Source organism: Triticum urartu, chromosome 3, assembly GCF_003073215.2.
Source record: "Triticum urartu cultivar G1812 chromosome 3, Tu2.1, whole genome shotgun sequence".
Taxonomy (NCBI): Eukaryota; Viridiplantae; Streptophyta; class Magnoliopsida; order Poales; family Poaceae; genus Triticum; species Triticum urartu.
The window spans coordinates 670,681,103-670,703,171 of record NC_053024.1 but is presented as its reverse complement, the minus strand read 5'-3'; the positions used below and the strand labels follow the sequence as shown (position 1 = coordinate 670,703,171).

Genomic DNA, 22,069 nt, shown 5'->3' with positions numbered 1-22,069 from the left:
GCCAGGAGAGGACAAGTGCGCGCGTCCTGCCCGTCCGCGCGCTGTCCGTTTCACCTTAAAAACGGCGCAAACTTGAACCTGGGATGGATCGAAAGCGGACACAAAGCGGACCAAAGTATGTTTGCACCCGTGCACTGGGCCGTCTCGTTTGTCCTTTTTACCCCAAACAAACGGGGGCGGACAGGATAGAGTCGTGCGGTGGAGTTGGCCTTACTGCTGAAGCTGCTGATAGGTAATATAGCTCACCCGTGCCGTCCCGCGCGTAGCAAGCCCAGCGTTGCCAGGTGGACGTACAGCGCATGCGGACGCCGCAACGTGGTGCGACAGGCTCCTGGCCCGTCTCTGCACTGCAAGATCGATCTAGCTGCATGCCTGCAACTGCAAGCCTCTGCTTGCTGTGCTGTGCTGGCCGTGCATCACATCCGCAGGGCCGTCGTCGTCACTGTCACGCTCACATGATTAGATTTCTCCGAGCTAATACCGTTCATCCGGCTAACCACTCCACCTAACGGCACGGCACACGCACAGTCACGCACGCACACATGACACGACCCCCTTTGACGCTCCTTTTCGCCCGCCTTTCCATCTCCATCTCCAGCTCACGCGCGCCTGCGTGATTGAGGGAGAGACGACGGCCAGTAAACTAATCAAATCGGAAAATCGAGAATGAGAGCGGATGCGATGCATGATTCCGCATGCACGGCCTCGTGCGTGGCCGATCGTAGCAAGTAGGAGTAGCATGATAATAGTACTGCCACCAGCAGGCGATTAAACTAGTCGGGGGGTAACATGGTGGCCACCACGACGTGCCGGAGAAAAGCTAATTGTGAGAAAATGGCATATTGGCATGGACGGGACGAGAAGGAATCGCTCGGGTTTGCGCCGGAGAAGACAAGAAAGAAAGAAGCGAGAGTGGGTACGTAAACGTAGTAGAGAAAGCGGGACGGAGAGACCCCGGGCGGCGTCGGTTGATTCCGTCGCACGCCAACACCTGCCCCCTCTCACCTTTCTTTTCTTTTCCGCCACCCCTCTAGAGTCTAGCCAGCCGGCCGGCCTCTACATACTAGACCCTCTCTCTCGCAGTCCCGTGCTGTGTGCGTCGCGCGTTCAACCCAGACTACCCAGTCTTTTCTGGGGCGGCATCGGCGAGAGGAGTTGTATATTTCCCACTGGCTGGCTCGTCACCTTGACCTCATCGCCGCGCCATCGCCCCAATCGGCCTCCGCCGCCCGCCCCATCCCTTTGTCTTCTCGCCGTCGTCATCATCCCGCTCCATCTCCTCTCCTCGCTGCTGCGGCCTTCCGGGTCCTGCCTGCGACCGCGAGGGCTTGAGAGGGACGGTCCAACGCACGCCGACAGGGACCCGGAGACGAGGAGGGCTAGCAATAGCAAGCACCACCGACCTGGCTGCAAGCTGAGCAAGCAAACCAGGGCCGGCCTCGCTCAATTGGTCGCTGCTCCCTCCAGCTTGCGCCCTGAGCAGCGGCCGTCTTCATTCGCGCCGGTGACTGAGGTGGTCAAGAAGGGAGGTCGAGGGAGGGGTCGCCGGCCGCCTGCCATCCCGGGCCGGAGCACCGCGCCGGCGAGAGAGACAAATGGGGGCGGGGACCAGGCCGTCCGCGATAGCTGCGGCGGCTCTGCTCGCCGTCGCCGCCTGCTGCGCGGCGCTCCTCGTCGCGGCCGCGCCGCCGCAAAGCCACCAGCCGCAGCAGCACAAGCACGTCAGGATCTCAGGTACGCCCTCCCATCTCCGCCTTCTTCCATTCCTGTGCCTTAGCCAAATCCCCCCGTCCCTCAGAGCCGACGCCGCGCAACGGATACCGAAATTGGCCCCGCCGAGATTCAGATTTCCCCCGCTCCGGCGCCGCCGCCGCCGCCGCCGCCGCAGAACGCAATGCCGCGGCCAGCTGGCCGCCTGGCTGCCGAATCCGCATCAAAATTGAGCAGGGCTCCCAGCTAGCTAGCTGCATCTGTCCCTCCAACCGACGCTTCCATCCAATTCTTGCTCCGCTGTATCTGCATTCCTCCGTCCTCCGGTTCCAACTAGTCATTCGCACCCGGCCTGCTGCAGGAGCAGCCCGCCCATGTTGCCGCTCCCCGGGATCAATAATGCACGCCTCCTGCATTGCCAATGCGCCGGCGAGCGATCCAGCCGCCGTGCGACTCGCCGGCCGGCCGGTACCAGACAGGCAGGCACACACAGTAATCAAGGACTGTACCAGCAACCAAGTACCAGCAGTAACAGCCACCAATTCTCGAAGCAATCCATGGTCGGTAGGTGAATTCAGTACCACCGAATTCATTCCCTCTCCGACGCTACACACATCAGTACACCGCATTGCATCAAATCGTTCTCGAGACGCCATGATCATGCCGTGCCCGCATCCACCACGAGTGGGATCTCGGCCCCATTGCCCCCCTTCCGCACCATCCCCCCGGCGGGCCACAGCTCCCGTAATGGCGCTGCCTCGCCGCTTCGGGAATCAAGCGTGCCGGATGCCATTATTAGCATTTCTTGCGAGGAGCACCACCGGCGGGGCTGTACCTAACCCGCACAGCCTGCTCCATCGGACGCAGATTTGGTGGACGCAAAGATCCGGAGACGATGATTTTATAAAAGTAGCGGCTGAATTCAGCGCCGGCCGGTCGTCCACTCACTCCGCTGATGGATGGATATCATGTCACTGATTCCCTTGGCTGTTTTTCTTTTCCTCCCGTTGAAACCTGACGTGCTAACAACCGCCGCATTGGTTATTAAAAATGGGGATAAAATTAGGAGGTTACCATTGTTTTCATCAAAGTTTAAAACTGCCTGATAGGGATTGATCTTTGTAGCATCTGAGCAGATCGCATGGTTGGTGAGCTGCTGATCGCAACGGCTCGGCCATTTCGCACCAACTGCTGCTCATCTGTTCATAACATAAGTGGCGATTTTGTTATGCACAAATTTGAGCACTCCATGCACGATTATCCATCCATCATTTTCTCCTCAGAATCGAACTGTAGTTCTATAAATACTGAAACTAGTTCTACAGAAGTGTCATCTCTGTACTCCACATTTTGAGACAGTTTGAAGTAAACCGATCATATATGCTCAAAACATAAATGTTGCTTCAGGGAACGCCGGCGACGTGCTGGAGGACGACCCGGTGGGGAAGCTCAAGGTGTTCATCTACGAGATGCCGAGGAAGTACAACCATTACCTGCTCGAGAAGGACAACCGGTGCCTCTACCACATGTTCGCGGCGGAGATCTTCATGCACCAGTTCCTGCTGGCGAGCGCGGTGCGGACCATGAACCCGGAGGAGGCCGACTGGTTCTACACCCCGGTGTACGTGACGTGCGACCTGACGCAGCAGGGCTTCCCGCTGCCGTTCCGGGCTCCCCGGATCATGCGGAGCGCCATCCAGTACATCGCGGCGACATGGCCGTACTGGAACCGGACCGAGGGGGCCGACCACTTCTTCCTCGCTCCCCATGATTTCGGGGCGTGCTTCCACTATCAGGTACACCACTGACATGAATGCTGCCACTTACTACTGGGCTTCAACAGAATTTTTTGTCTGAATGAACAACATACTGAAGAATGAAACACAAATGATTTGTGTTTTTTCATTCAGGAGGAGAGGGCTATCGAGAGGGGGATCCTGCCGCTGCTCCGGCGCGCGACGCTGGTGCAGACGTTCGGGCAGAGGAACCATGTGTGCATGCAGGAGGGGTCCATAACCATTCCTCCCTACGCCAACCCGCAGAAGATGCAGGCTCACCTCATCTCCCCCGGCACCCCCCGGTCCATCTTCGCCTACTTCCGCGGCCTCTTCTACGACATGGGCAACGACCCCGAGGGCGGCTACTACGCCAGGTAATGGATTGCCACCATTGGCGGACATGTAGATCGACAGACGATGCAAGTTGAGATGCTAACGGCGGTGTGGATGATGATGGACGATGAAATGCAGGGGCGCGCGGGCGTCGGTGTGGGAGAACTTCAAGGACAACCCGCTGTTCGACATGTCGTCGGAGCACCCGTCGACGTACTACGAGGACATGCAGCGGGCCATCTTCTGCCTGTGCCCGCTGGGGTGGGCGCCGTGGAGCCCGCGGCTGGTGGAGGCGGTGGTGTTCGGGTGCATCCCGGTGATCATCGCCGACGACATCGTCCTCCCCTTCGCGGACGCCATCCCGTGGGAGCAGATCAGCGTGTTCGTGGCGGAGGCGGACGTGCCGCGGCTCGACTCCATCCTGGCGTCGGTGGCGCCCGAGGACGTGCTCCGGAAGCAGCGCCTGCTGGCCAGCCCGGCCATGAAGCAGGCCGTGCTCTTCCACCAGCCGGCCAGGCCCGGCGACGCCTTCGACCAGGTGCTCAACGGGCTCGCCCGCAAGCTGCCGCACCGGGAGGGCGCGTTCCTCAAGCCCGGCCAGAAGGTGCTCGACTGGAACGCCGGCCTCGACAGCGACCTCAAGCCGTGGTAGCGTGTGTAGAAGATCGTCGGAGCGCTTGCGTAGCCTCGTCGTGTACATTTTTGTTCTTCAGAGTTCAGAAGACCTCACGCCCTGTTCTTTTTTCCGTTCGTTTCGTTTCGTTCTTTCTTTCTTTTTTACCACGGCCACTTTTGAGTGTACGCAGCAGCCAGCAGCAGTGATAGAGATGTGATGAGAAGCAGCGCGGCGTCAACTTTCTTTGTAGTGTGTAGTATGGTTGTGCAAACAAATTCCCTTTTATAGCCGCCGTCTGCTACGCTAACGAACTTGACAGTGCTGACTGAAGTCAAAAACAGAGAAGAAACAGAGATGGCAGTTTCCATCTGAGTTGTGACGCACACGAAGCAGCGAATTCATCAGGGGGGGGGGGGTGATGCAGGTTTCACACAAAGCATCACATTCTCCAACAGACTGTTAACTTAAGCTGTTACTCAAGAACAGATCCTGATACAAGATATCGGGGAGATGTCGGGTGCAACATGTGAGCGTACAAAGCCTGAGACAAACAATCGGAGAGCTGAAAGGCATAAACCAGATTCAGATATCGTTTTGTTTGAATGATTCTTCGATAAACAAGAATCTGAATTGAGTCTGAAGCGACAACAAGATACTGCAGTGAAGTGAAAGGCTTTGTTGTTGTACGTGTTTGCATGCATACCTACCTGAACTATGGGGCCAAAACCTTTGCAAACTACGCCCTCTGTTCCAAATTACTCGTTGCAGAAATGTATATATCTAGAACTAAAATATATCAGAACGGAAGGAGTACAAACACACCTTCAAGCCAATCCTTAGATTTACCCTAATTTATCAAGGGCTCACACCAAACATCAGATCTGTAATAACATTTGAAACATTGAATTGGGGGGGCTTTCTCACAAGGAGAAAACACCCTCTAAAAATTAGGGTATGCTGCTCAGTGTGGCGTGCACACGGTATTCTTTAGTAAAAGGCGAAAGAATAGTTCGCCTTGTGCTCACCACGCAGCTGCGTGCCTCTCCCCACTCGCACCCCGCCCTCCTATATAGGCGAGCGCTCTGCCCCCTCCCGCTCAGCCAGGCGAGGTGGGACTAAAAACGCCGGCTGCTTTCTCCTATACTGACTGCTTCTCCGAAAGAATGCTCAACCCGCCCGCAGGCTGCTGTTCCCAAAGGCCGGCCCAGAAGGTGCCCGGCTGCAACGCCGGCCTCGATAGCGACCTCAGGCCGGCCGGTCGCGTATAAATTGTGTTCAAAATGTATAGTTGCGCATAAAAAAAATTCCAGACCTGCACATGCTCGTTTGTTTTCCTCCGGCCACTTTTCAGCCAGAACACCGTGCACATCATCAGTACGCTCGTTTGGGCTGTCGGTAGGGGTGGGTGATAACCTGATCCGTGAGCGAGTTGCTTCATCAGATCAAGTCACCGTGCCCCTCTGCTTTGAGAGAAGCCGCCGTGACGATTTTGACCAACGGAAGCAATCACAAGTCAGAGGGAGAGAGGGTGTGGACTTTCTTTTTTACGGCTAGCATCGTCGCCGTGTGGCGTGGTCGGTCGGTCGGTCGCCAAAGGGGCAACTGGCCCTTGGGATGGGGTCAAAGCTTCAGGCTCGCGCCCTAAAACATCATGACCGGACGCGTACTTAGTACTTTAACTCTGACAGATCAGCGCGTGTTTGCGGCCCGTCGGGCGGAGCGAAAATGGGCGGTCCAGACGGAGGCCAGTGGCAAAAATTGTTTTCTCAGCTGTGATGAACCCCGAATGTCATGGGTTGGTTGATGCTGATTTCTGATCACCAATATCAATATTTGTTGTGCAGAGTAGTGGTACGGGAAGGAACCGCGAACGCATCAGAATTCAGAAACGCCCCGATCCGATTATTCTCGCCGGTAGGTGTGCCCGCGAGGGACCCCGATGCAGGCAAATTTGATAATTTTAACCTGTGAATGAAATCATTTCACAAAATAAACTGCTTTTAAAAAAAATCCACTCAGCTGATCTTTTTGATCGACGTCCGATACGAAGGCGCCACGCTACACTGTGTAGCGCCTGACTAACAGACACTGCACGCCTAGCCAGCTCGCACCTGGGTGATTCGAAAATTACTGAGTCAGTATGCAGCGTCCGAGAGCTATACAGTGTGGCGCCTAGCGTCTAGGCGTTGCATTACTGGTTGCTTCATTTTGTAGTGGTAAATAACGCAACCATTAATGCAACGTCTAGAGGCTAGGCGCTGCATATTGACTTAGTAATTTTTAGGCAGTCCGGGGTGCGACATTGGACAGATGTGTAACACCTGTCAGTCAGACGTTACACAATGTAGTGTGGTGCCTTCGTATCGAGCGTAACTCAAAAAGGTCAACTGAGTAAAAAAATTAAAAACAGTTCATTTTGTGAAATGATTTTATCCACAAGTCAAAATTGTTAAATTTGCCCCCCGATGGATGAGAGGGACTCGAGTCTGCACGTAAAAGTAGCGTGGCTGCGGTAGGCAATAGCCGCCACCCTGCGTCTGCGTGTGCGTGGCGTTGCCTGTGTGTAATGTAATCCGGCGGCTAGGTGCGACGCACCTGACTGACGGGGCAAACAAAGCTGCCGCAGCTGCTTCGTGGACTTTTCCTGCGTCCAAGGGCCGGCTGCCACCAGGGACGGGACGACCGCACGCATGTCTCAATACGACGAGTACCAGGGACCTGCCTGAACTTAGGAACGTCGTGTCAAATTTAGGAATGATGGATGGCATTTTTTGGGCCCGGATAAGGCTAATTTTGGGGTCAGCCTTAACATCGCCAACAACCCCATCATAAACGCCACCAACCCACCATTTGTGTTCCATTGACAGCCTGCTTTTTTCGCTCCATGTAGTAGGGCTACAACTAGCATTTTAGCACTGATTTTGCTTTTATGATTTTGAGGATGATTTAGCCGTATTATTCGTAGCTCTACATGTATACTGTTGGTCGGTCTAAATCACAATCCGCCCTAATTCATTTGTTCGTGACACCTTTCGATGTTGAAAGAGAGACAACTTCAACTCGACATCATCTTCCACTAGAAAGAGGAGGATCCGCTTATCTGGAGCACAAACACATGGTACGACCTAGGCCCTAGGGAGAGATCCACGATTCTTGTCATAAAAAAAAGGTGAAAGCAGTGGCGTCGTATGCAATTGAAATAGAACGAAATTCACAATGCTGGATATTTCTGGGATGTCTAAACTACTTTTTCAACCAAGTCATTTCTCTGTGCTACCTATCATTGTTGATAAGAAGCCAACACCTATTTCACGTCGTTTTCAAGGAGAAAGTGGACAAAATCAACTACGACTCTCGCATGCTTCACGAGACACGACGCTATTCGTTAACCAGTCGATGTTTTTGTTCTCTTTTTATGAACAAATTTACAATCGCTAGTCTTATCCTTTTCTTTTATTTTGGAGGGAGGGGGGGGGGTCCTTAGTTTTATCTCAAAGTTCAAAACAAAAGGTTACAATTCATCCAAGCCATTTATTCTCTCCTTGTATGTAGGGCTGCATATACTTTTAGCCTCTTTTGCATTTTCACACCAATTTCATATGATTTTGCACAAGTATTTCGGAGGTCTAAACCGCAATCCACCACCCTGATTTATTTGTCCGTGGCCTATCGTCGTTGAAAGAGAGACGACTTCAACTCGACATCTTTTCAACAAGAAAAGAGGTGGACCTACTCAATTGGCCCACATAACATGGCGTTTGCTACCGAAATCCATGCACAAAATATTTGCTACCGAAAACACAACAAAGCCAATGTGTCGTATGCGTCCGAAACAGAAAGAAATTCACAACATTGTATATTTCTTGAAGATCTAAACTACTTTTGAACCAAGGCGTTCCTCCGTGCTACCGATCATACTCTAGGCAACTCCAACCTAACGTCGTCGTTGTCAAGAAGAAAGTGGACAAATTCAACTACATCTCACGCATGTTTTGCGGGACACGACACTATTCATTAGCCTTTTTTCCTTTTTACGGACAAATTTAGCATCTTTGGTTTTATCTTGAAGGTAAAAATTGACTATGATTCACCCAAAGCCATTTCTTCGTGGCATCCCTCGTTGTCGATGGGGAGCCAACCACAACACATCGTCGCTCTCAAGGGGAAAGCAGCTAATTCGATCCCCTGCCTCCAACTGCAGCCTATCGCCATTTTCTAGAACGAAGGCGCAAGAAAGTGATGGACTTGATTCGATTCCCTTCGCATGAAGAAAAACCACGTCAATGTTCATTAGCCAGCAGATCTTCGTTGCTCTTCGCTACTGGATCGGAGCAGTACACGTTGCTTGCTAGCTTGGCCTCTGGCCTCCTCAATCCTCACAAGTGGTGGTGCCAAGGAGAGGCAAAGGGGCAATATGCCACTGCAAGGCATCTCCGCGACCGGATCATGGCATGGCACGTTCACATGCCCCCGCGTACACACCCCCACCGGCGCACGGCTGCTCCGCCCCTTCACCAGCCCACGGCACGCCACAAATACCGGAAACCACAAGGGCCCAATCGTAAAACGGCATTGGAAATGGCGCATCTATTTATTGACGGTGACAAGGACCAGCGGCAGGGACAAGGAAGGAGGGAGAGAGAGATCCCCGCTCCGCTAAACCTCGCAACAACCCCCGTGGGCGACCAGCCAGCCGTCCCCCTCACCATTCACCAACCCCTCCGAGAGTCGGAAGCAGAGCCGCGATCGATGGCCGGCACCGTGCCCAAGCTCGCCGCCCCGAGGCCGGCGGCCGCGGGGCCGCTCCCCTCGCAGCCCCTCCGCTCCGCCGCGCTCGCCTCCGCCCCCTCCGCCCGCCGCTTCCGCGTCTCCCTCGCCGCCCGCGCCAGGAGCCCCGTCATGTGAGAAATTATACATACCATCCGCTCCTCCTTCTCTCACTGGTTGATTAGATTCGTGAATTCGCTGGGGCGAGCTGCTGCTGCGGCGCCGTGGGAAGGCGACTGGCTGACTGGGGTTGCGTCGCCGGCGAGGTTCGGTCAGATCAGAGCGGCCGGGCCGTGATTTGGGACGAGTTTTTTTTATCTTAATTCACGCTTTCGCAGTTCGAATTGCGGTGGGTGGGTGGCTTGGATCGCAGCGCTGATGCTCCGCCGCCGCATAGTCTAGATCGTGCGTGACCCCGGCCCCGCTCGGCGCCTTGTGAGGCGGATCCGCGGTGCCCTCGAGGTCCTTCCAGGGAGGCCTGGGCGGCCATCCGATGGGGGATGGACCGCCGGGATCGAGTGGTCTCGCGATCCGTCTCGGTCAACTCGGCCGAGATGGCCCGTGTTGCCGTGCGCGGATTCGTCGCTACGTGGTTGACGGCGATGTATCCTATGCGAGCGCGCCGCCGGGTTGGTTGGTTGGGCTATACGCCAGAGCAGGCCGTCGCTTCTGGATTCTTCCTGCTTGATTGATTGATAGGGATAAGCGTAGCCTCCCGTTTTTCCATCTGTTTCTGGTAATCTTCCTGCTTGATTGATAGGGATAAGCTTGGTATACTACACTAAGTTGCCAACATGCATGGAAAGTTCGCTAACATTTTACAGTGCTCATAAATCATGATCATGAATAGAAAGTTCCTTTTGCCAAAAGAAAACGAAGAACAAAAAGTTCATTTTGTTTGTATCATATATGTATGCGATGCGGCAACCATTTGGATGTGACGTTAATTCTTGCCTTCATGAAATGGAATTTCCAGTGCGATGGCTTCCGCCAAGGAGGGGAACGGCGCCGTGACGAAGAGGACCACGCTCCATGACCTCTATGAGCAACAGGGTCAGTCCCCGTGGTACGACAACCTCTGCCGGCCTGTCACCGATTTGCTGCCCTACATCGCCAACGGTGTCCGTGGAGTCACCAGCAACCCAACGGTAATCACCATTCACCATTTTATTTTTCTTATATGCTGTATATGGATTGCTCAGGTGTGATGTGTCTGCAATGTTCCCTGCTGACTTGTGTCCCCAACAATATGCAGATTTTCCAGAAAGCCATCTCTTCATCAAACGCGTATGACGGTCAGTTCAAGGAGCTTATATCGGCTGGGAAGGATGCAGAGAGCGCTTACTGGGAACTCGTCATAAAGGACATCCAAGACGCGTGCAAACTGTTTGAGCCCATCTACGACGAGACCGATGGGGCTGATGGTTACGTTTCAGTGGAGGTGTCTCCTAGGCTGGCAAATGACACCCAAGGAACCGTCGAAGCTGCGAAGTGGTTACACAAAGTGGTCAACCGCCCCAATGTGTACATCAAGATCCCAGCTACTGCAGAATGCGTTCCTTCTATCAAGGAAGTCATTGCTAATGGCATCAGCGTCAATGTCACTGTAAGTGCTGAGCTCTGGCTTTGTCGTCATTATCTTGTACTCCCTCCGTTCCAAAATAGATGACCCAACTTTGTACTAACTTTGTACTTGAGTCGTCTATTTTGAAACGGAGGGAGTATCTCCTTAGTTACCAACGTATCATGTGTGCTTTTTTCCCCACTGGATCGCTTACGATATTGTTTAGTGTAAACTTTGTTGTGCTTGTTATATACTTTGATGCTAAACCTATTGATCACAAGTTTATTGATGTCGCTGCAGCTTATCTTCTCCGTTGCAAGATACGAGGCTGTGATTGATGCTTACCTCGACGGGCTTGAGGCTTCTGGTTTGAGCGACTTATCCCGAGTGACCAGTGTAGCATCCTTCTTTGTCAGCCGAGTTGACAGTCTGATCGACAAAATGCTTGAGAAGATTGGAACACCGGAGGCTCTTGCCCTGAGGGGAAAGGTAGAGACAATTTGGAGTTAGCTGTCACCTAGTAGCAGAACTTTCTAAATTATCACAATCAAGTTTTGACTAACAACCACCCTCTGTTCTCTCAGGCTGCCGTAGCACAAGCAAAGATAGCAAATCAGCTTTACCTGAAGAAATTCTCTGGCCCGAGGTGGGAGGCTTTGGTGAAGAAGGGAGCCAAGAAGCAGAGGTTGTTGTGGGCATCCACCAGCGTGAAGAACCCGGCTTACTTGGACACTCTTTACGTCGATCCTCTCATCGGACCTGACACCGTGAGTTTCAACAGCAAGTTCCTTTCATCTTGTTCATGGGGATCATAATCACCGACTTGTCATTTTTTACATATTCAGAACTTTTAAGCGCATCCTAACTTGCTCGCCACCCTTTGCACATTCAGGTCTCTACGATGCCCGACCAAGCTCTGGACGCGTTCATCGACCACGGCACAGTCGCTAGGACAATCGACGCTAACGTGTCAGAAGCCGAGGGCATATACAGTGCCCTGGAGAAGCTGGGCATCGACTGGGAAGAGGTTGGCAAGCAGCTGGAGCACGAGGGGGTGAGCTCCTTCAAGGGTAGCTTCGACAGCCTGCTCACGAGCTTGGAGGAGAAGGGCAACGCCCTCAAGACCGCCGCCAACCTGTAGGCGCTAAAATTATTGGATAGAATGGTTTGGTACCGGCGCTGGCCATCAAACGATACCCAATAAAAATGCCAGCTTGCTGGCTCTCTCCTTCCATTTGGAAATGAAATGCTACCAGTTTTCTGGTTGAGCTTCTCTGTATTCTAGGCGCACCTGGCTGTCATTGTGTAACTGAGGCTTGTTGCTTGCAACTGCTATTCGTTTTCTGATCAATTGTTTTTGAGCAAGTGAGCCATATTTGTGTATCTTTGGGAAATGCATTTCTCCTTGCTGTTGTTATTCGTACTTTCTACAAGATTATGAGAATTTTGGCAACTTAGCTCAGTAATGTTTTGGAATATGTCAGACCCATGTTCTGTTTTCATTAACCGACACTTTGATCCGACTAAAGAATAACAGTTAGAGGCCAAACTAATCTTTCTGCCATTTGAAGGACTACGGTAGGAACTACTCCCTCCGTCCGAAAAGCTTGTCTCTCAAATGGATGTATCTAGCATCAAGTTAATGCTAGATGACTACGGTAGGAACTACTCCCTCCGTCCGAAAAGCTTGTCTCTCAAATGGATGTATCTAGCATCAAGTTAATGCTAGATACATTGATTTGAGAGATAAGCTTGGGACAAGCTTTTTCGGATGGAGGGAGTATGTGAGTGCTCAAAATTGTCCTTATACAGCTCACATTGATGAAGATCATATATTTTGGGGCGAACTTTTGAAACTTCAAGCAGATCGTGACCGTTTTTTTGCCTGTTTTCTGTCAATTAACTGAGCAATTCTCCTATGCTTAATTGATGGACGTGACAAATCTTTTTGCCTCCGTTTTGGAAGAAGTAAGTTGCGCCCGCAACTATTACTGTCTAAGCGTTGGTCTGTCGAAGTCCTCTACTTGGCTTGAAAGGAGGCGGGAGGTAGACAGAGACTAGAAGCTTACACAGATTGATAAAGTATTTCTTTTACTTTTAGATGTATATACTCTTAAACACATGACACCTTGGGCACACTTGATTCGGACAGTGGTGAATGTGAAGTAGGCTATTGTCACGGCAATAATGAGCCAATGTAGTACTCCCTCCGTTCTCAAATATAAATCTTTTTAAAGATTCCAACAAATAACTACATACGGAGCAAAATGAATGAATATTTGCTGTGCTTCACGCCCTCACGAGGACCCATTAGCTTGAACAAAAACTTTTAAAGTACTCCCTCCGGTCGGGAATATAAGTCAGGTACATGATTTTAGGTCGTCAATTTGACTACTGAAACATGTGTAATATGCCAAAAAGAACTCTGTCTAGAAAATCATTCGACGACAAATCTAAAGATTTTTTTTTGGCATACCACATGTTTCACTAGCCAATCGAAAACCTAAGACCCACGCCTGGCTTATATTCCCATCTGGAGCGAGTAGTACTATCAAATTCCACCGCTGAAATAGTCATTTCACAATATACAGGAAATATCCAGCACGGCATTTTGGTAGGCTGACTTGAGTACACATAAGAAGTTGATCCCGAGAACGAGATAGGTTTTCGACAGCAAAGAACTAGGGTATTATTTACAGACTCTCCAGCATCCCATGCTGTAGATACTTTTTCCCGCTCTTCCCGATGCGACCAGCATGGAAGTATCTCTCAGGGGCTCTCGCAGAACTCCATTTCCTGCAATCCCAGCAGATTATGGGAGCTGTCAGGCATGCAGAGATAATGCATTTCTTAGTAGGAATATAAAGTCTGGAGCACGAAATCTCCTACCTTCCCACAAATTGGGCAGGTGTCACTTCTCTCCATCCACTCATAAATACAACTTAGATGGAAATGGTGGGAGCATTTAGTTATGATCTGTGGATTCTCCGGGGTGTACTCTACACGATGAGCAAGCAGTGAGAAAATGTTCACAGACACCATAACATGGCCTCTGTATTCAGATAAAAACACATGCGAACAAACCTTCCAGACAAGTAGGGCAGACATCTTCGTCGTCTGAAGTGATGACGGCATAACTGCTGTTATATGCTCTTCCAGAAAGACTCTTAGTCGATTCAGAACGACGCACCTTATGTTCACCATCAGGATCAGTGCTGCTCCTTTTCTTTTGAGCAGCTAAATGCTCGACACCAGAGCTGCTGCCATTTCGTCTAAGACCTGGGGACTCTTCATGCGTGAGGTTAATAGACTTTTCACGCCTTGATACCAGTCCCTCTCTTTGCACTCGGGCATATCTAGGGTCAATGTCATATGGGGGTGGTCTAGAAACAAGGTGAAAAGTTTCAGACAGCGAACTCTCAGTTATATTAGTACTTGGATTAGTGGATGCCAATGGCGCAGCTCCTTGAGCTGGGTTGCTTGGCCTAGAGTCGAGCCTCTGGAATGCTGCAGTATACTACATGGACCAAAGAGGAATACTGGAGTCAGAATAAGCATTCAGTATGAAAATAAATGTACTATAACATGAAAAATCATTGAAAATGAAATATGCCACACATGCTCTATATTTGTTTGTGATTTCTCTAATTCTCTTTGCAATGAATCTGCCCAGACAATGTGCATACACCATAAAGCATGTAAATGTGGTTGAACACAATCAAAAGATAAATACTTATGCAAGATCAAGAACAGGTCAGTGGTCTCTCTAGTCTCTACCATCTTTTGCCTTCCATAAATGTTGTGTACCGACCATTGTACAGTTCGCCATTGGTGTTATATTTTTGTCCAACAAACATCAGCGGCACCAAATGTGCCATCTAAAATACTCCTCCATATAAGCTAGCATATTATGCTATTTGCCATAAAATAGCATGTACTCAACATAGCAGTGGCAATTTGGATAATTAGATCAGCATGCTACCATAAGAAGATGTATGATAAATTGGAAACCAGAAGATTAAATGTACATGTATAACCATATGTGGTTGCATTTTGCATACTGGAAAATTCATATAGTAAGAGGTAACATTACCCCCCCAAACATGTTGTGAAACAAATGCCTTAGGGATATGCATTGTCTATAGACAGGATTATTTGGATGAACATATTCCTCAAAATCGTCTGTGGAAAGGCAGCAGCAAAATCCTCCCATGATTCACTGGAAATAGCAACGATCAGAAGTATTAACTCAATATGGAAATGTAGACTATGCAGACAAACTTAAGTGTGATCAAGTAAATACAACCATTAACTGTTTGGTACATGAATGAAAATAAAAAAGATTGGAAGGCCGGAGCTCCCATTTCAACCCAAAGCTAGGCGGAGTAATGCAGCACATAAATGCGCATTGTTGAGGAAAGTAGGGAATGGAGAGAACAGTTGGTCATAGATGCCAGCACCCGTAAAGATCAGTGAATCAGCGCAATAAACGTAAACTGAAGGCACGAGTCCTAGATGCCAGCCAAGGGATAAGATTTGCCACCAATAACCAAAATCATTGGCAGGACAGAGTGTGAAATTCATAGACGGGCAATGGTCAAAGAGCACTCTTGTTAGTTGCAAGTGACTGGTCTGCACATTCATTTACAGGGTAGTAAGCGCAGATCAAGCCTCTGATGTTGTTCAGATGCACATCCACCACAGGTATGGTGAGCAACATACCACATTGGAATGTGTTCCTCTAAAAACCCGGCCTGCGTCGAGGACAAGAAACGTCTCATTGCCAGTTTCATCAATTTGATTCCACGGAAAATACTCTCCACCCAGGACGTTCGTCGCCTGCAATGGAACTACGGCTTCAGACAAATCGAACCAACCGGCTACTAGCAAGGGAGCTGCGGGTAAGGAGGAGGGCGCGTAGCGCGACGCATCGACGCCATCCTCCTCACGAACTCGCGGCCCATCGGAGGACGAGCTGATCCACATCTCGGCCGGCCGGCCGGCCGGCAGGCGACCGAATCCGCACCGGCACCCGTTGGTTACCCGGATCGCATTCCGCGGCAGGAGAAGACGGAGCGAGGTGGGTACAGGGAGGCACGGGGACGCTCCTGGTCCGAGGACGTGGCAGCGACGGCAAGAAGGCACCGACGGACGGGATGGGGGGTGAGACGGGATGCGTGGAGGAGCTCACCTCTCATGCGCCGGCGACGAGGCAGGCGGCGGCGGGAAGGGGTCGATGCTTCGTTGAGAGGGCCGGCGGCGATGGTGACCGTCCAGGGACGGCCGGATTGGAGAGCGGCTAGGAGAATCTGCGGAGTTTGGGGAAGGAGGCGAGGTGGGGAGAAGGAAAGGAGGAGGAGGAGGGTTGGTGCGCGTGTGTTGGACTTCACTCCCCTCGTGTGGGGTGGGCTGTCGTTGCGAGGTCAGTCAGTCCCCAGTCCAAGTTGGTAAATATTCTAGTGAGGTTTTGCCTACTTTTGTTTCCATTTTGTCAAATGCTTCGGTTCTAAGAACCATAACATAAAATTGGAATGTTATGCAGGAATTGGAAACACAAGAATCTATAATAAAACTTGTTCGGTGTTGCCATTCATCATCAACCAGTTGCTTGAAAATCGCAATCGCGCCGATCAATTTTTCACAAAAGAGACGCAACACCTGAGTCGGAGCCGTTAACGACGCGGCCACAAGCGGAGGCGAGTCGGAGGTTTGACTGTGTGGTTGGGAGGGGGGCTTTTAACTCTGACCATAGCTTGGATTGGACGAAGTCCGAATTGGAGACGGAAGTGACATTGCATCCCCGATGAAGGATCAGACGGGAACTCGTTGGAGGTGAGGCAGGAGACGGGTTGGGAGGGAGAAGGAAGAAATCATGGCTCGTATTTTTGTTGGGTAGAAGGAAGAAGATGGACAATATGAGGGGGAGGGGGTGGTTGGAGGAAGAAGAGGACAATCTGGTCACTCGTTTTTAATCCAACGACTCGCAACGAATTGACTGATGCAAAAGGAAAAGGGCAGAGAAGTGTTCTAGTGGCCTACCAAAAATGCGGTTTTTTTTTTCTATAGGCAGTTCCATAGTCATCACAAAACAAAAGACCCTTAATTTATCAAAGTGTTCGTTAAATACATATCTGATGATATTTAAAAAAAATATAAGCATACTACTTGGAGCTGCATTGGAGGTACATTTTCTCGCAAGAGTTTATACTAGTTCCATGGATTTTCGGCCAATGTCGGAGTGCGTTATAAGATTTGCAATGTTAGTTTTGTATGTTTATGGTGCCGACTCGACTGTGAATGCATTAGCTTGTGTTGCATAACCAAGCAAATACGGCATGAGCATATAATTATTTTGCACATCTGAGATAATTACTGAAATTTTTAGACACTAGCTCCCCATTGTTGTTTGCTGGTTTTTTCTTGGACCTAGCCCAAAGTGGCTAGGTTGTATGTATATTATGTACAATCTTTCTTTTATTTAATTGAATATACAATGGGAGCCTCTCCTGCTGTTTCGGGGTTAAAAATAATAATTGAGCATATATATAATAATGAGATGTTTGACGCTACAAGAATGAACAACAATTTGTTAGGGCAACTCCAATGCGGACCACCAAAACGGACCTCACCAAATGTTGGGGCAACTCCAATGCCAATCACGGCAACGGACATCACCAAATGTTAGGGCAACTTGGCAGTGATAGGGGTGGAGGCATCCAACCACAACCACCAAATCTTTGCTCTCGGTTTTGGTCTATACCCGAAGTACTCAAAATATTCAAAGATAAATAGCACAATTCTTATGCAGCTGAAAGATAAATATTACAACAACAATTCTGTTAGGACCGAGAGTATATCAACCAGAGGGGGGTGAATGGGAGATTCAAAAGTTCTTTCAAATGTTTTGAACAGATCACAAACACAACAACGGAAATAAGGTACGAAGGAAAAACAGTTCAATCAAGCATGATGTTGACGACCATGTTTATCGGTGTAGCAAACAATTATAGCACAGACCTGCAATAACACGGGTTTAATCACTATGATAGTAATGCTGTAGGTAATCACATGAAGTAGCATGAGGTAAAACATGATGGCCGTCATTGTATCAAAATTCCCGGAGTGGCGTACTTGCTATACACTATGCCTAATTGTTTCTCCACGAGAATGGGAAGTTGCATTATGTTGCACAGGAAGGAGATGTGGCTTTTGACCAAGAAGGGCCAGGATCTGGACAAGTAGATGAAGAAGAACTCGCCCCCGACAAAGAGGAAGAGCAGCTCCAACAAGACTACACCACTTACGCAGACCTTAACAACCTTCATGTTTCTATTGATAATATGAGCAACCTCGTGTCGTCCCTGAGGAGCACGTCCGCCTACATAAACGTGAAATTCTCCAACTAGAGCCAAGAGTAGGCTCCTGACCAACCGACACAATGATCTCGCCGGCTTGGGCTTGCAAGAGCCTAAGCTTGGGGGAGGTTATCACCACTTCTACATCAAGATGTGGCGGTAAATGAATAAATTGTAATGAGGTTGTACTTAAGCTCAAGGAGCTTGAAAGTTGGTATGTTCCAACACTTTGCTTTTTATTTTATTTGATTTTGACCTTGCGATTTTTCGGTTGCAAGTTAGTTTTCAACCCCCCCCCCCAAATAGAATAAGCTTTGCGTTGCTCTTGTCCTTATTTAGCCCCTTGGAGTTTATTTACATTTTGTTATCACATGAGTTGATCTATGCTAGGACAACGAGGAATGCAAGAGTAAGGAAGAGAAGTGTGTAAATTCGCAACGTGAAGGTATGTCCTACGACCACCGTCTTTTGCTCTTGGATACTTAGAGTAGATGTAGTAGTAGTATGTGTAATATGTGTGGATGGGAGTGAGTCTTGATAGTTGATACAAAGGTTTTGCTCCAATAGCTGAAATAATTTTGTAGCCTTTGTTTTCATTAGTTTAGACAACTAAGACTTGTCGTGGGACTATTTTGAAAATAAAATGAAATTAACCAAGTACAACTTTGCACAAAAGAAAGTCTTTCAAGACTTGGGAGTTGAGAAATTGTAGGGAAGTGATGTTTAAACATGCTCAACCCCATGCTGTTAATTTTAATGGACTTGATAGAACTTGTGGATTAAATTTTTTAGAGGAACTTAGCTGATAGGTGGGTGAGATTATGCCAAAAATCTGTGTAGTATATCTCAACATGGTGTTACAGCCTCTGGCTGGTTCCATGGCCTTTGCTACTATATGCGCATTTACGTGTGTAAATGTGGCTTTGTCACCCTTCTTGATCTTATGTTGAGGACTCCGCTGGCCAATGAACGATCCACCAAGCGTGGTAGCTTGGATTTCGACTATGAGTTTGTTACCGTATGTAGTGATAACACTACAAACAAATATTATTTGGCTTTCTCTTGAGTGGGTGTGTGTGTGTGTGTGGTAAATAAAGGGGACTGATCAAAAGAGCTAGAAAGAGACATTATTGCTAAAGGTCCATAGTTCCCAAACATTAAGCCACAACGAAAACCTATGCATGATCATTATTTGGCATAATTGTTGGGAAACGTTGCATGGACAACAAAAAAATTCTACGCACACGCAATGATCTATCCATGGAGATACATAGTAACGAGGGGAGAGTGTGTCTGCATATCCTTGTAGACCATAAGCGGAAGCGTTTGAAAACGTGGTTGATGTAGTCGAACTTCTTCTAGCTCCGACCGATCAAGTACCGAACGCACGACACCTCCGAGTTCTGCACACGTTCAGCTCAGTAACGTCCCTCGCCTTCTTGATCCAGCAAGACGTCGAGGTAGTAGATGAGTTCCGTCAGCACGACGGCGTAGTTGTTGACACCAGATTTTGGCATGGTCACGAATCCGGGTTCGTATGCACAAGTTAGAGGCAACACTTCACGGGCCGGCCCTGAGTGAGAAAGTATTCGGCCTTTTCCGGCTGAATGAAACCTTGCCGGGGTAAAACTTGCCGATGTGAGGGCTTGCCGGCGGAGAAGCTTGCCGGTGTGAAATCTTGCCGAGGGAGAAACCTTGCCGAGGAGGAACTCTTGCCGGGGTAGAAACCTTGCCGAGCTAGGGAGGAACCCTTGCCGGTGTAAAAACCTTGCCGGGGTGAAACCTTGTCGGTGCGGAAAGCTTACCCGGGTGGAAGGCCTGCCGGGGTGGAGGTTGTGATAGTCAAGCCGACGAGAAGTTGAAGATGGGCTCAGAAGCTAATTCAGATGATCTTGGATGGAGAAATTTCCTACACGGAAGTTGTGCGTCTCATCGAAACGATCGATTTTGATATAAAGATCGTCTCAATCCGAGATCGTATGCAAAAGTTAGAGCCCGCACAGCGAGACCCTCCAAAGAGCAAAATGTGACGCCTGGAACCAGACACATATATGGGTGTGTCTGATGAGCTGCGTGAGTAATTATCTGTTTTGCGCGAGCGATTTGACCCTCGAGATGACCTCTAATGAAAAAACGTTCGACATGAAAGATGTTCGTCTCGTCGAAACGGTCAAGATTGCTTTTGGGCTCGTTTCCATCCGAGGTTGTTTGTCACCATGAAAAGGACCCTCAAAGTACAGCCAGTTTAAACCGAGCAGTTTTGAAAAGTTCGGATAAAATCAGTCCGAATTTGACTAGGGTTTTGAACGTGAATTGATGTAATTTTCTTGTAAGGAAAGCCTAGATAAATCCTTTGCTTGCACGGGAAGTCCAGCCGCCTCTTATATATGTTGGGGGTGACGGCCGATTGAAACACACAATCGAACCAATCAATATACTACTTTTCATCTACGTTTTATCTCTCCACCGTTTCTCTCTCTCGTTCTTCGCTGTTCTTCGTGTTTGAGAGCTGCGAATTCCGAGGCTCTCGGGGTGAGCAAATCGACCTAGGGCAGCCCATAGCCGCCGCACTCCCTGACGGGGTCCCTCCCGGGGGAGTGGGGTTTTCGGGTCTGCAAAAGCACCCGTCGACTGTCTTGCGTATCGCGCTGTCGGTCGGGTCTCCTTCGACGTGAGCTGCGGTGCATCACCCCCGGCGTCGAGGGTACACGTGACGTGTTCGTGTGTCAACACACTTTTTGGCGACTCCGCTGGGGACGAAGATCAATCATCATCATCCACCATGTCCGATCTTCCCAAGCCATCTGAGGTAGACGCCGATAACATCATTAAGCCCAGTCTTGATGAGATATCGGCCGATCATCGCCAAGTCTATGAGGAGTACAAGAAGGCGCGCGAGGAGAAGGACCTGCAGGAGTTCCTTGCAAAATTCAAGAAAGATCGCCAAGGCAACATCACTCCGATTAAAGAAATAAAGTTCCCTCCTCTTCAAACTGAACAGGTTAAACCCTCTGTAAGTACCGCCTTTTCTCCTGAGCAGTGGGCTGAGATTGAAAGTTGTATTGCTGATGGTAACAATCTAGTCTATCAAACTTTCATAGAAAATACTAATGCTCAGAAGAATATATCTCAATCGTCTAGTGGTAATGATGGTGTAGCTGCTAGTGTGCAAAACCCTAATCTGGCTTTACCTATTGCATCGGCGCCTGCCATGCCAATGGCTTATTACCCTACCCATACAAATCAAATTGTGGCTGCACCCATTAGTCCTATCATGAGCATGCCAGGTTCGGTGGCAACGCCGAACCAAACCCTACCTACAGCGGCAACCACTCGACCACTACCAAATTATGGGTCGACATACATGCCACAATTCTTACCTACAGCTAGTAACCCCACTCCTCCTATGCCACTGCCACAAGCTTCATCATCCACTATGGATGATGGTCTAGCTAATCTTAGAGAGGAGATGGCTAAGATGCTTCGAGAGAATTTTGGAGTTGAGTTACCTCGGAATCGGATTTACCAAAAGCCATACCCCGAGTACTTTGATGCCATCCAGTGCCCTCCAGGATATAAAATTCTAGATTTTGTTAAGTTTAATGGAGAAGGCACAAAAACCACATGAGAGCATGTTAGTCAGTATTTAGCACAATTGGGTGAGGCAGGCTCATTGAATGAATTGAAAGTGCGTTTTTTTCCTTTATCATTAACTGGTACCGCATTTTCATGGTTTTCTTCTTTACCCCATGGTTCCATTCGGGTTTGGTCACAGCTAGAGCAGAGGTTTCATGATCACTTTTATAGCGGCGACAATGAACTCAAGTTGTCACATCTAACATCTGTTAAACAGAAGCATGATGAACCGGTCTCCGATTACGTCAAGAGATTCAGAGAAACAAAAAACCGGTGTTTTAGTTTGGTGATAACCGAGAGGGACTTGGCA

The 22,069-nt window shown here is 49.4% G+C and overlaps 3 protein-coding genes and 1 pseudogene across 3 annotated transcripts; 2 read left to right on the top strand and 2 right to left on the bottom strand.

The window, feature by feature from the left end:
- Nucleotides 1-1,031: 1,031 nt before the first annotated feature.
- LOC125545826 (probable glucuronosyltransferase Os01g0926400) lies at nucleotides 1,032-4,724 on the top strand. Its single transcript, XM_048709864.1, has 4 exons — nucleotides 1,032-1,734; nucleotides 3,118-3,506; nucleotides 3,621-3,862; nucleotides 3,960-4,724. The coding sequence occupies exons 1-4, from the start codon at nucleotides 1,596-1,598 to the stop codon at nucleotides 4,471-4,473; spliced, it is 1,284 nt and encodes a 427-aa protein (XP_048565821.1). The 5' UTR covers nucleotides 1,032-1,595; the 3' UTR covers nucleotides 4,474-4,724.
- A 636-nt stretch (nucleotides 4,725-5,360) lies between these two features.
- On the bottom strand, nucleotides 5,361-5,471 carry LOC125549804 (annotated as a pseudogene).
- A 3,578-nt stretch (nucleotides 5,472-9,049) lies between these two features.
- Nucleotides 9,050-12,185, top strand: LOC125545825 (transaldolase). Its single transcript, XM_048709863.1, has 6 exons — nucleotides 9,050-9,338; nucleotides 10,181-10,352; nucleotides 10,460-10,810; nucleotides 11,069-11,257; nucleotides 11,353-11,535; nucleotides 11,661-12,185. Exons 1-6 carry the CDS (start codon nucleotides 9,187-9,189, stop codon nucleotides 11,907-11,909), a joined length of 1,296 nt encoding a protein of 431 aa, XP_048565820.1. The 5' UTR covers nucleotides 9,050-9,186; the 3' UTR covers nucleotides 11,910-12,185.
- Nucleotides 12,186-13,317: 1,132 nt separating this feature from the next.
- LOC125545824 (E3 ubiquitin-protein ligase At3g02290-like) lies at nucleotides 13,318-16,184 on the bottom strand. Its single transcript, XM_048709862.1, has 5 exons — nucleotides 15,960-16,184; nucleotides 14,862-14,987; nucleotides 13,853-14,285; nucleotides 13,658-13,767; nucleotides 13,318-13,564 (listed from the first exon to the last, which is right to left on the bottom strand). Exons 2-5 carry the CDS (start codon nucleotides 14,979-14,981, stop codon nucleotides 13,538-13,540), a joined length of 690 nt encoding a protein of 229 aa, XP_048565819.1. The 5' UTR covers nucleotides 14,982-14,987; nucleotides 15,960-16,184; the 3' UTR covers nucleotides 13,318-13,537.
- Between the last annotated feature and the right edge of the window lie 5,885 nt (nucleotides 16,185-22,069).

Excerpts from the sequence above, each read along its gene's own strand:
- LOC125545826 (XM_048709864.1), top strand. The coding sequence starts at position 1,596 with ATGGGGGCGGGGACCAGGCCGTCCGCGATAGCTGCGGCGGCTCTGCTC. Across the intron at positions 1,735-3,117 it reads CAAGCACGTCAGGATCTCAG|GGAACGCCGGCGACGTGCTG; the intron begins GTACGCCCTCCC and ends ATGTTGCTTCAG. Across the intron at positions 3,863-3,959 it reads GAGGGCGGCTACTACGCCAG|GGGCGCGCGGGCGTCGGTGT; the intron begins GTAATGGATTGC and ends GATGAAATGCAG.
- LOC125545825 (XM_048709863.1), top strand. The coding sequence starts at position 9,187 with ATGGCCGGCACCGTGCCCAAGCTCGCCGCCCCGAGGCCGGCGGCCGCG. Across the intron at positions 9,339-10,180 it reads CGCGCCAGGAGCCCCGTCAT|TGCGATGGCTTCCGCCAAGG; the intron begins GTGAGAAATTAT and ends TGGAATTTCCAG. Across the intron at positions 11,258-11,352 it reads CTCTTGCCCTGAGGGGAAAG|GCTGCCGTAGCACAAGCAAA; the intron begins GTAGAGACAATT and ends CTGTTCTCTCAG.
- LOC125545824 (XM_048709862.1), bottom strand. The coding sequence starts at position 14,981 with ATGGGAGGATTTTGCTGCTGCCTTTCCACAGACGATTTTGAGGAATAT. Across the intron at positions 14,286-14,861 it reads TTCACAACATGTTTGGGGGG|TATACTGCAGCATTCCAGAG; the intron begins GTAATGTTACCT and ends TGGTCCATGTAG. Across the intron at positions 13,768-13,852 it reads CTGCCCTACTTGTCTGGAAG|AGTACACCCCGGAGAATCCA; the intron begins GTTTGTTCGCAT and ends CTCATCGTGTAG.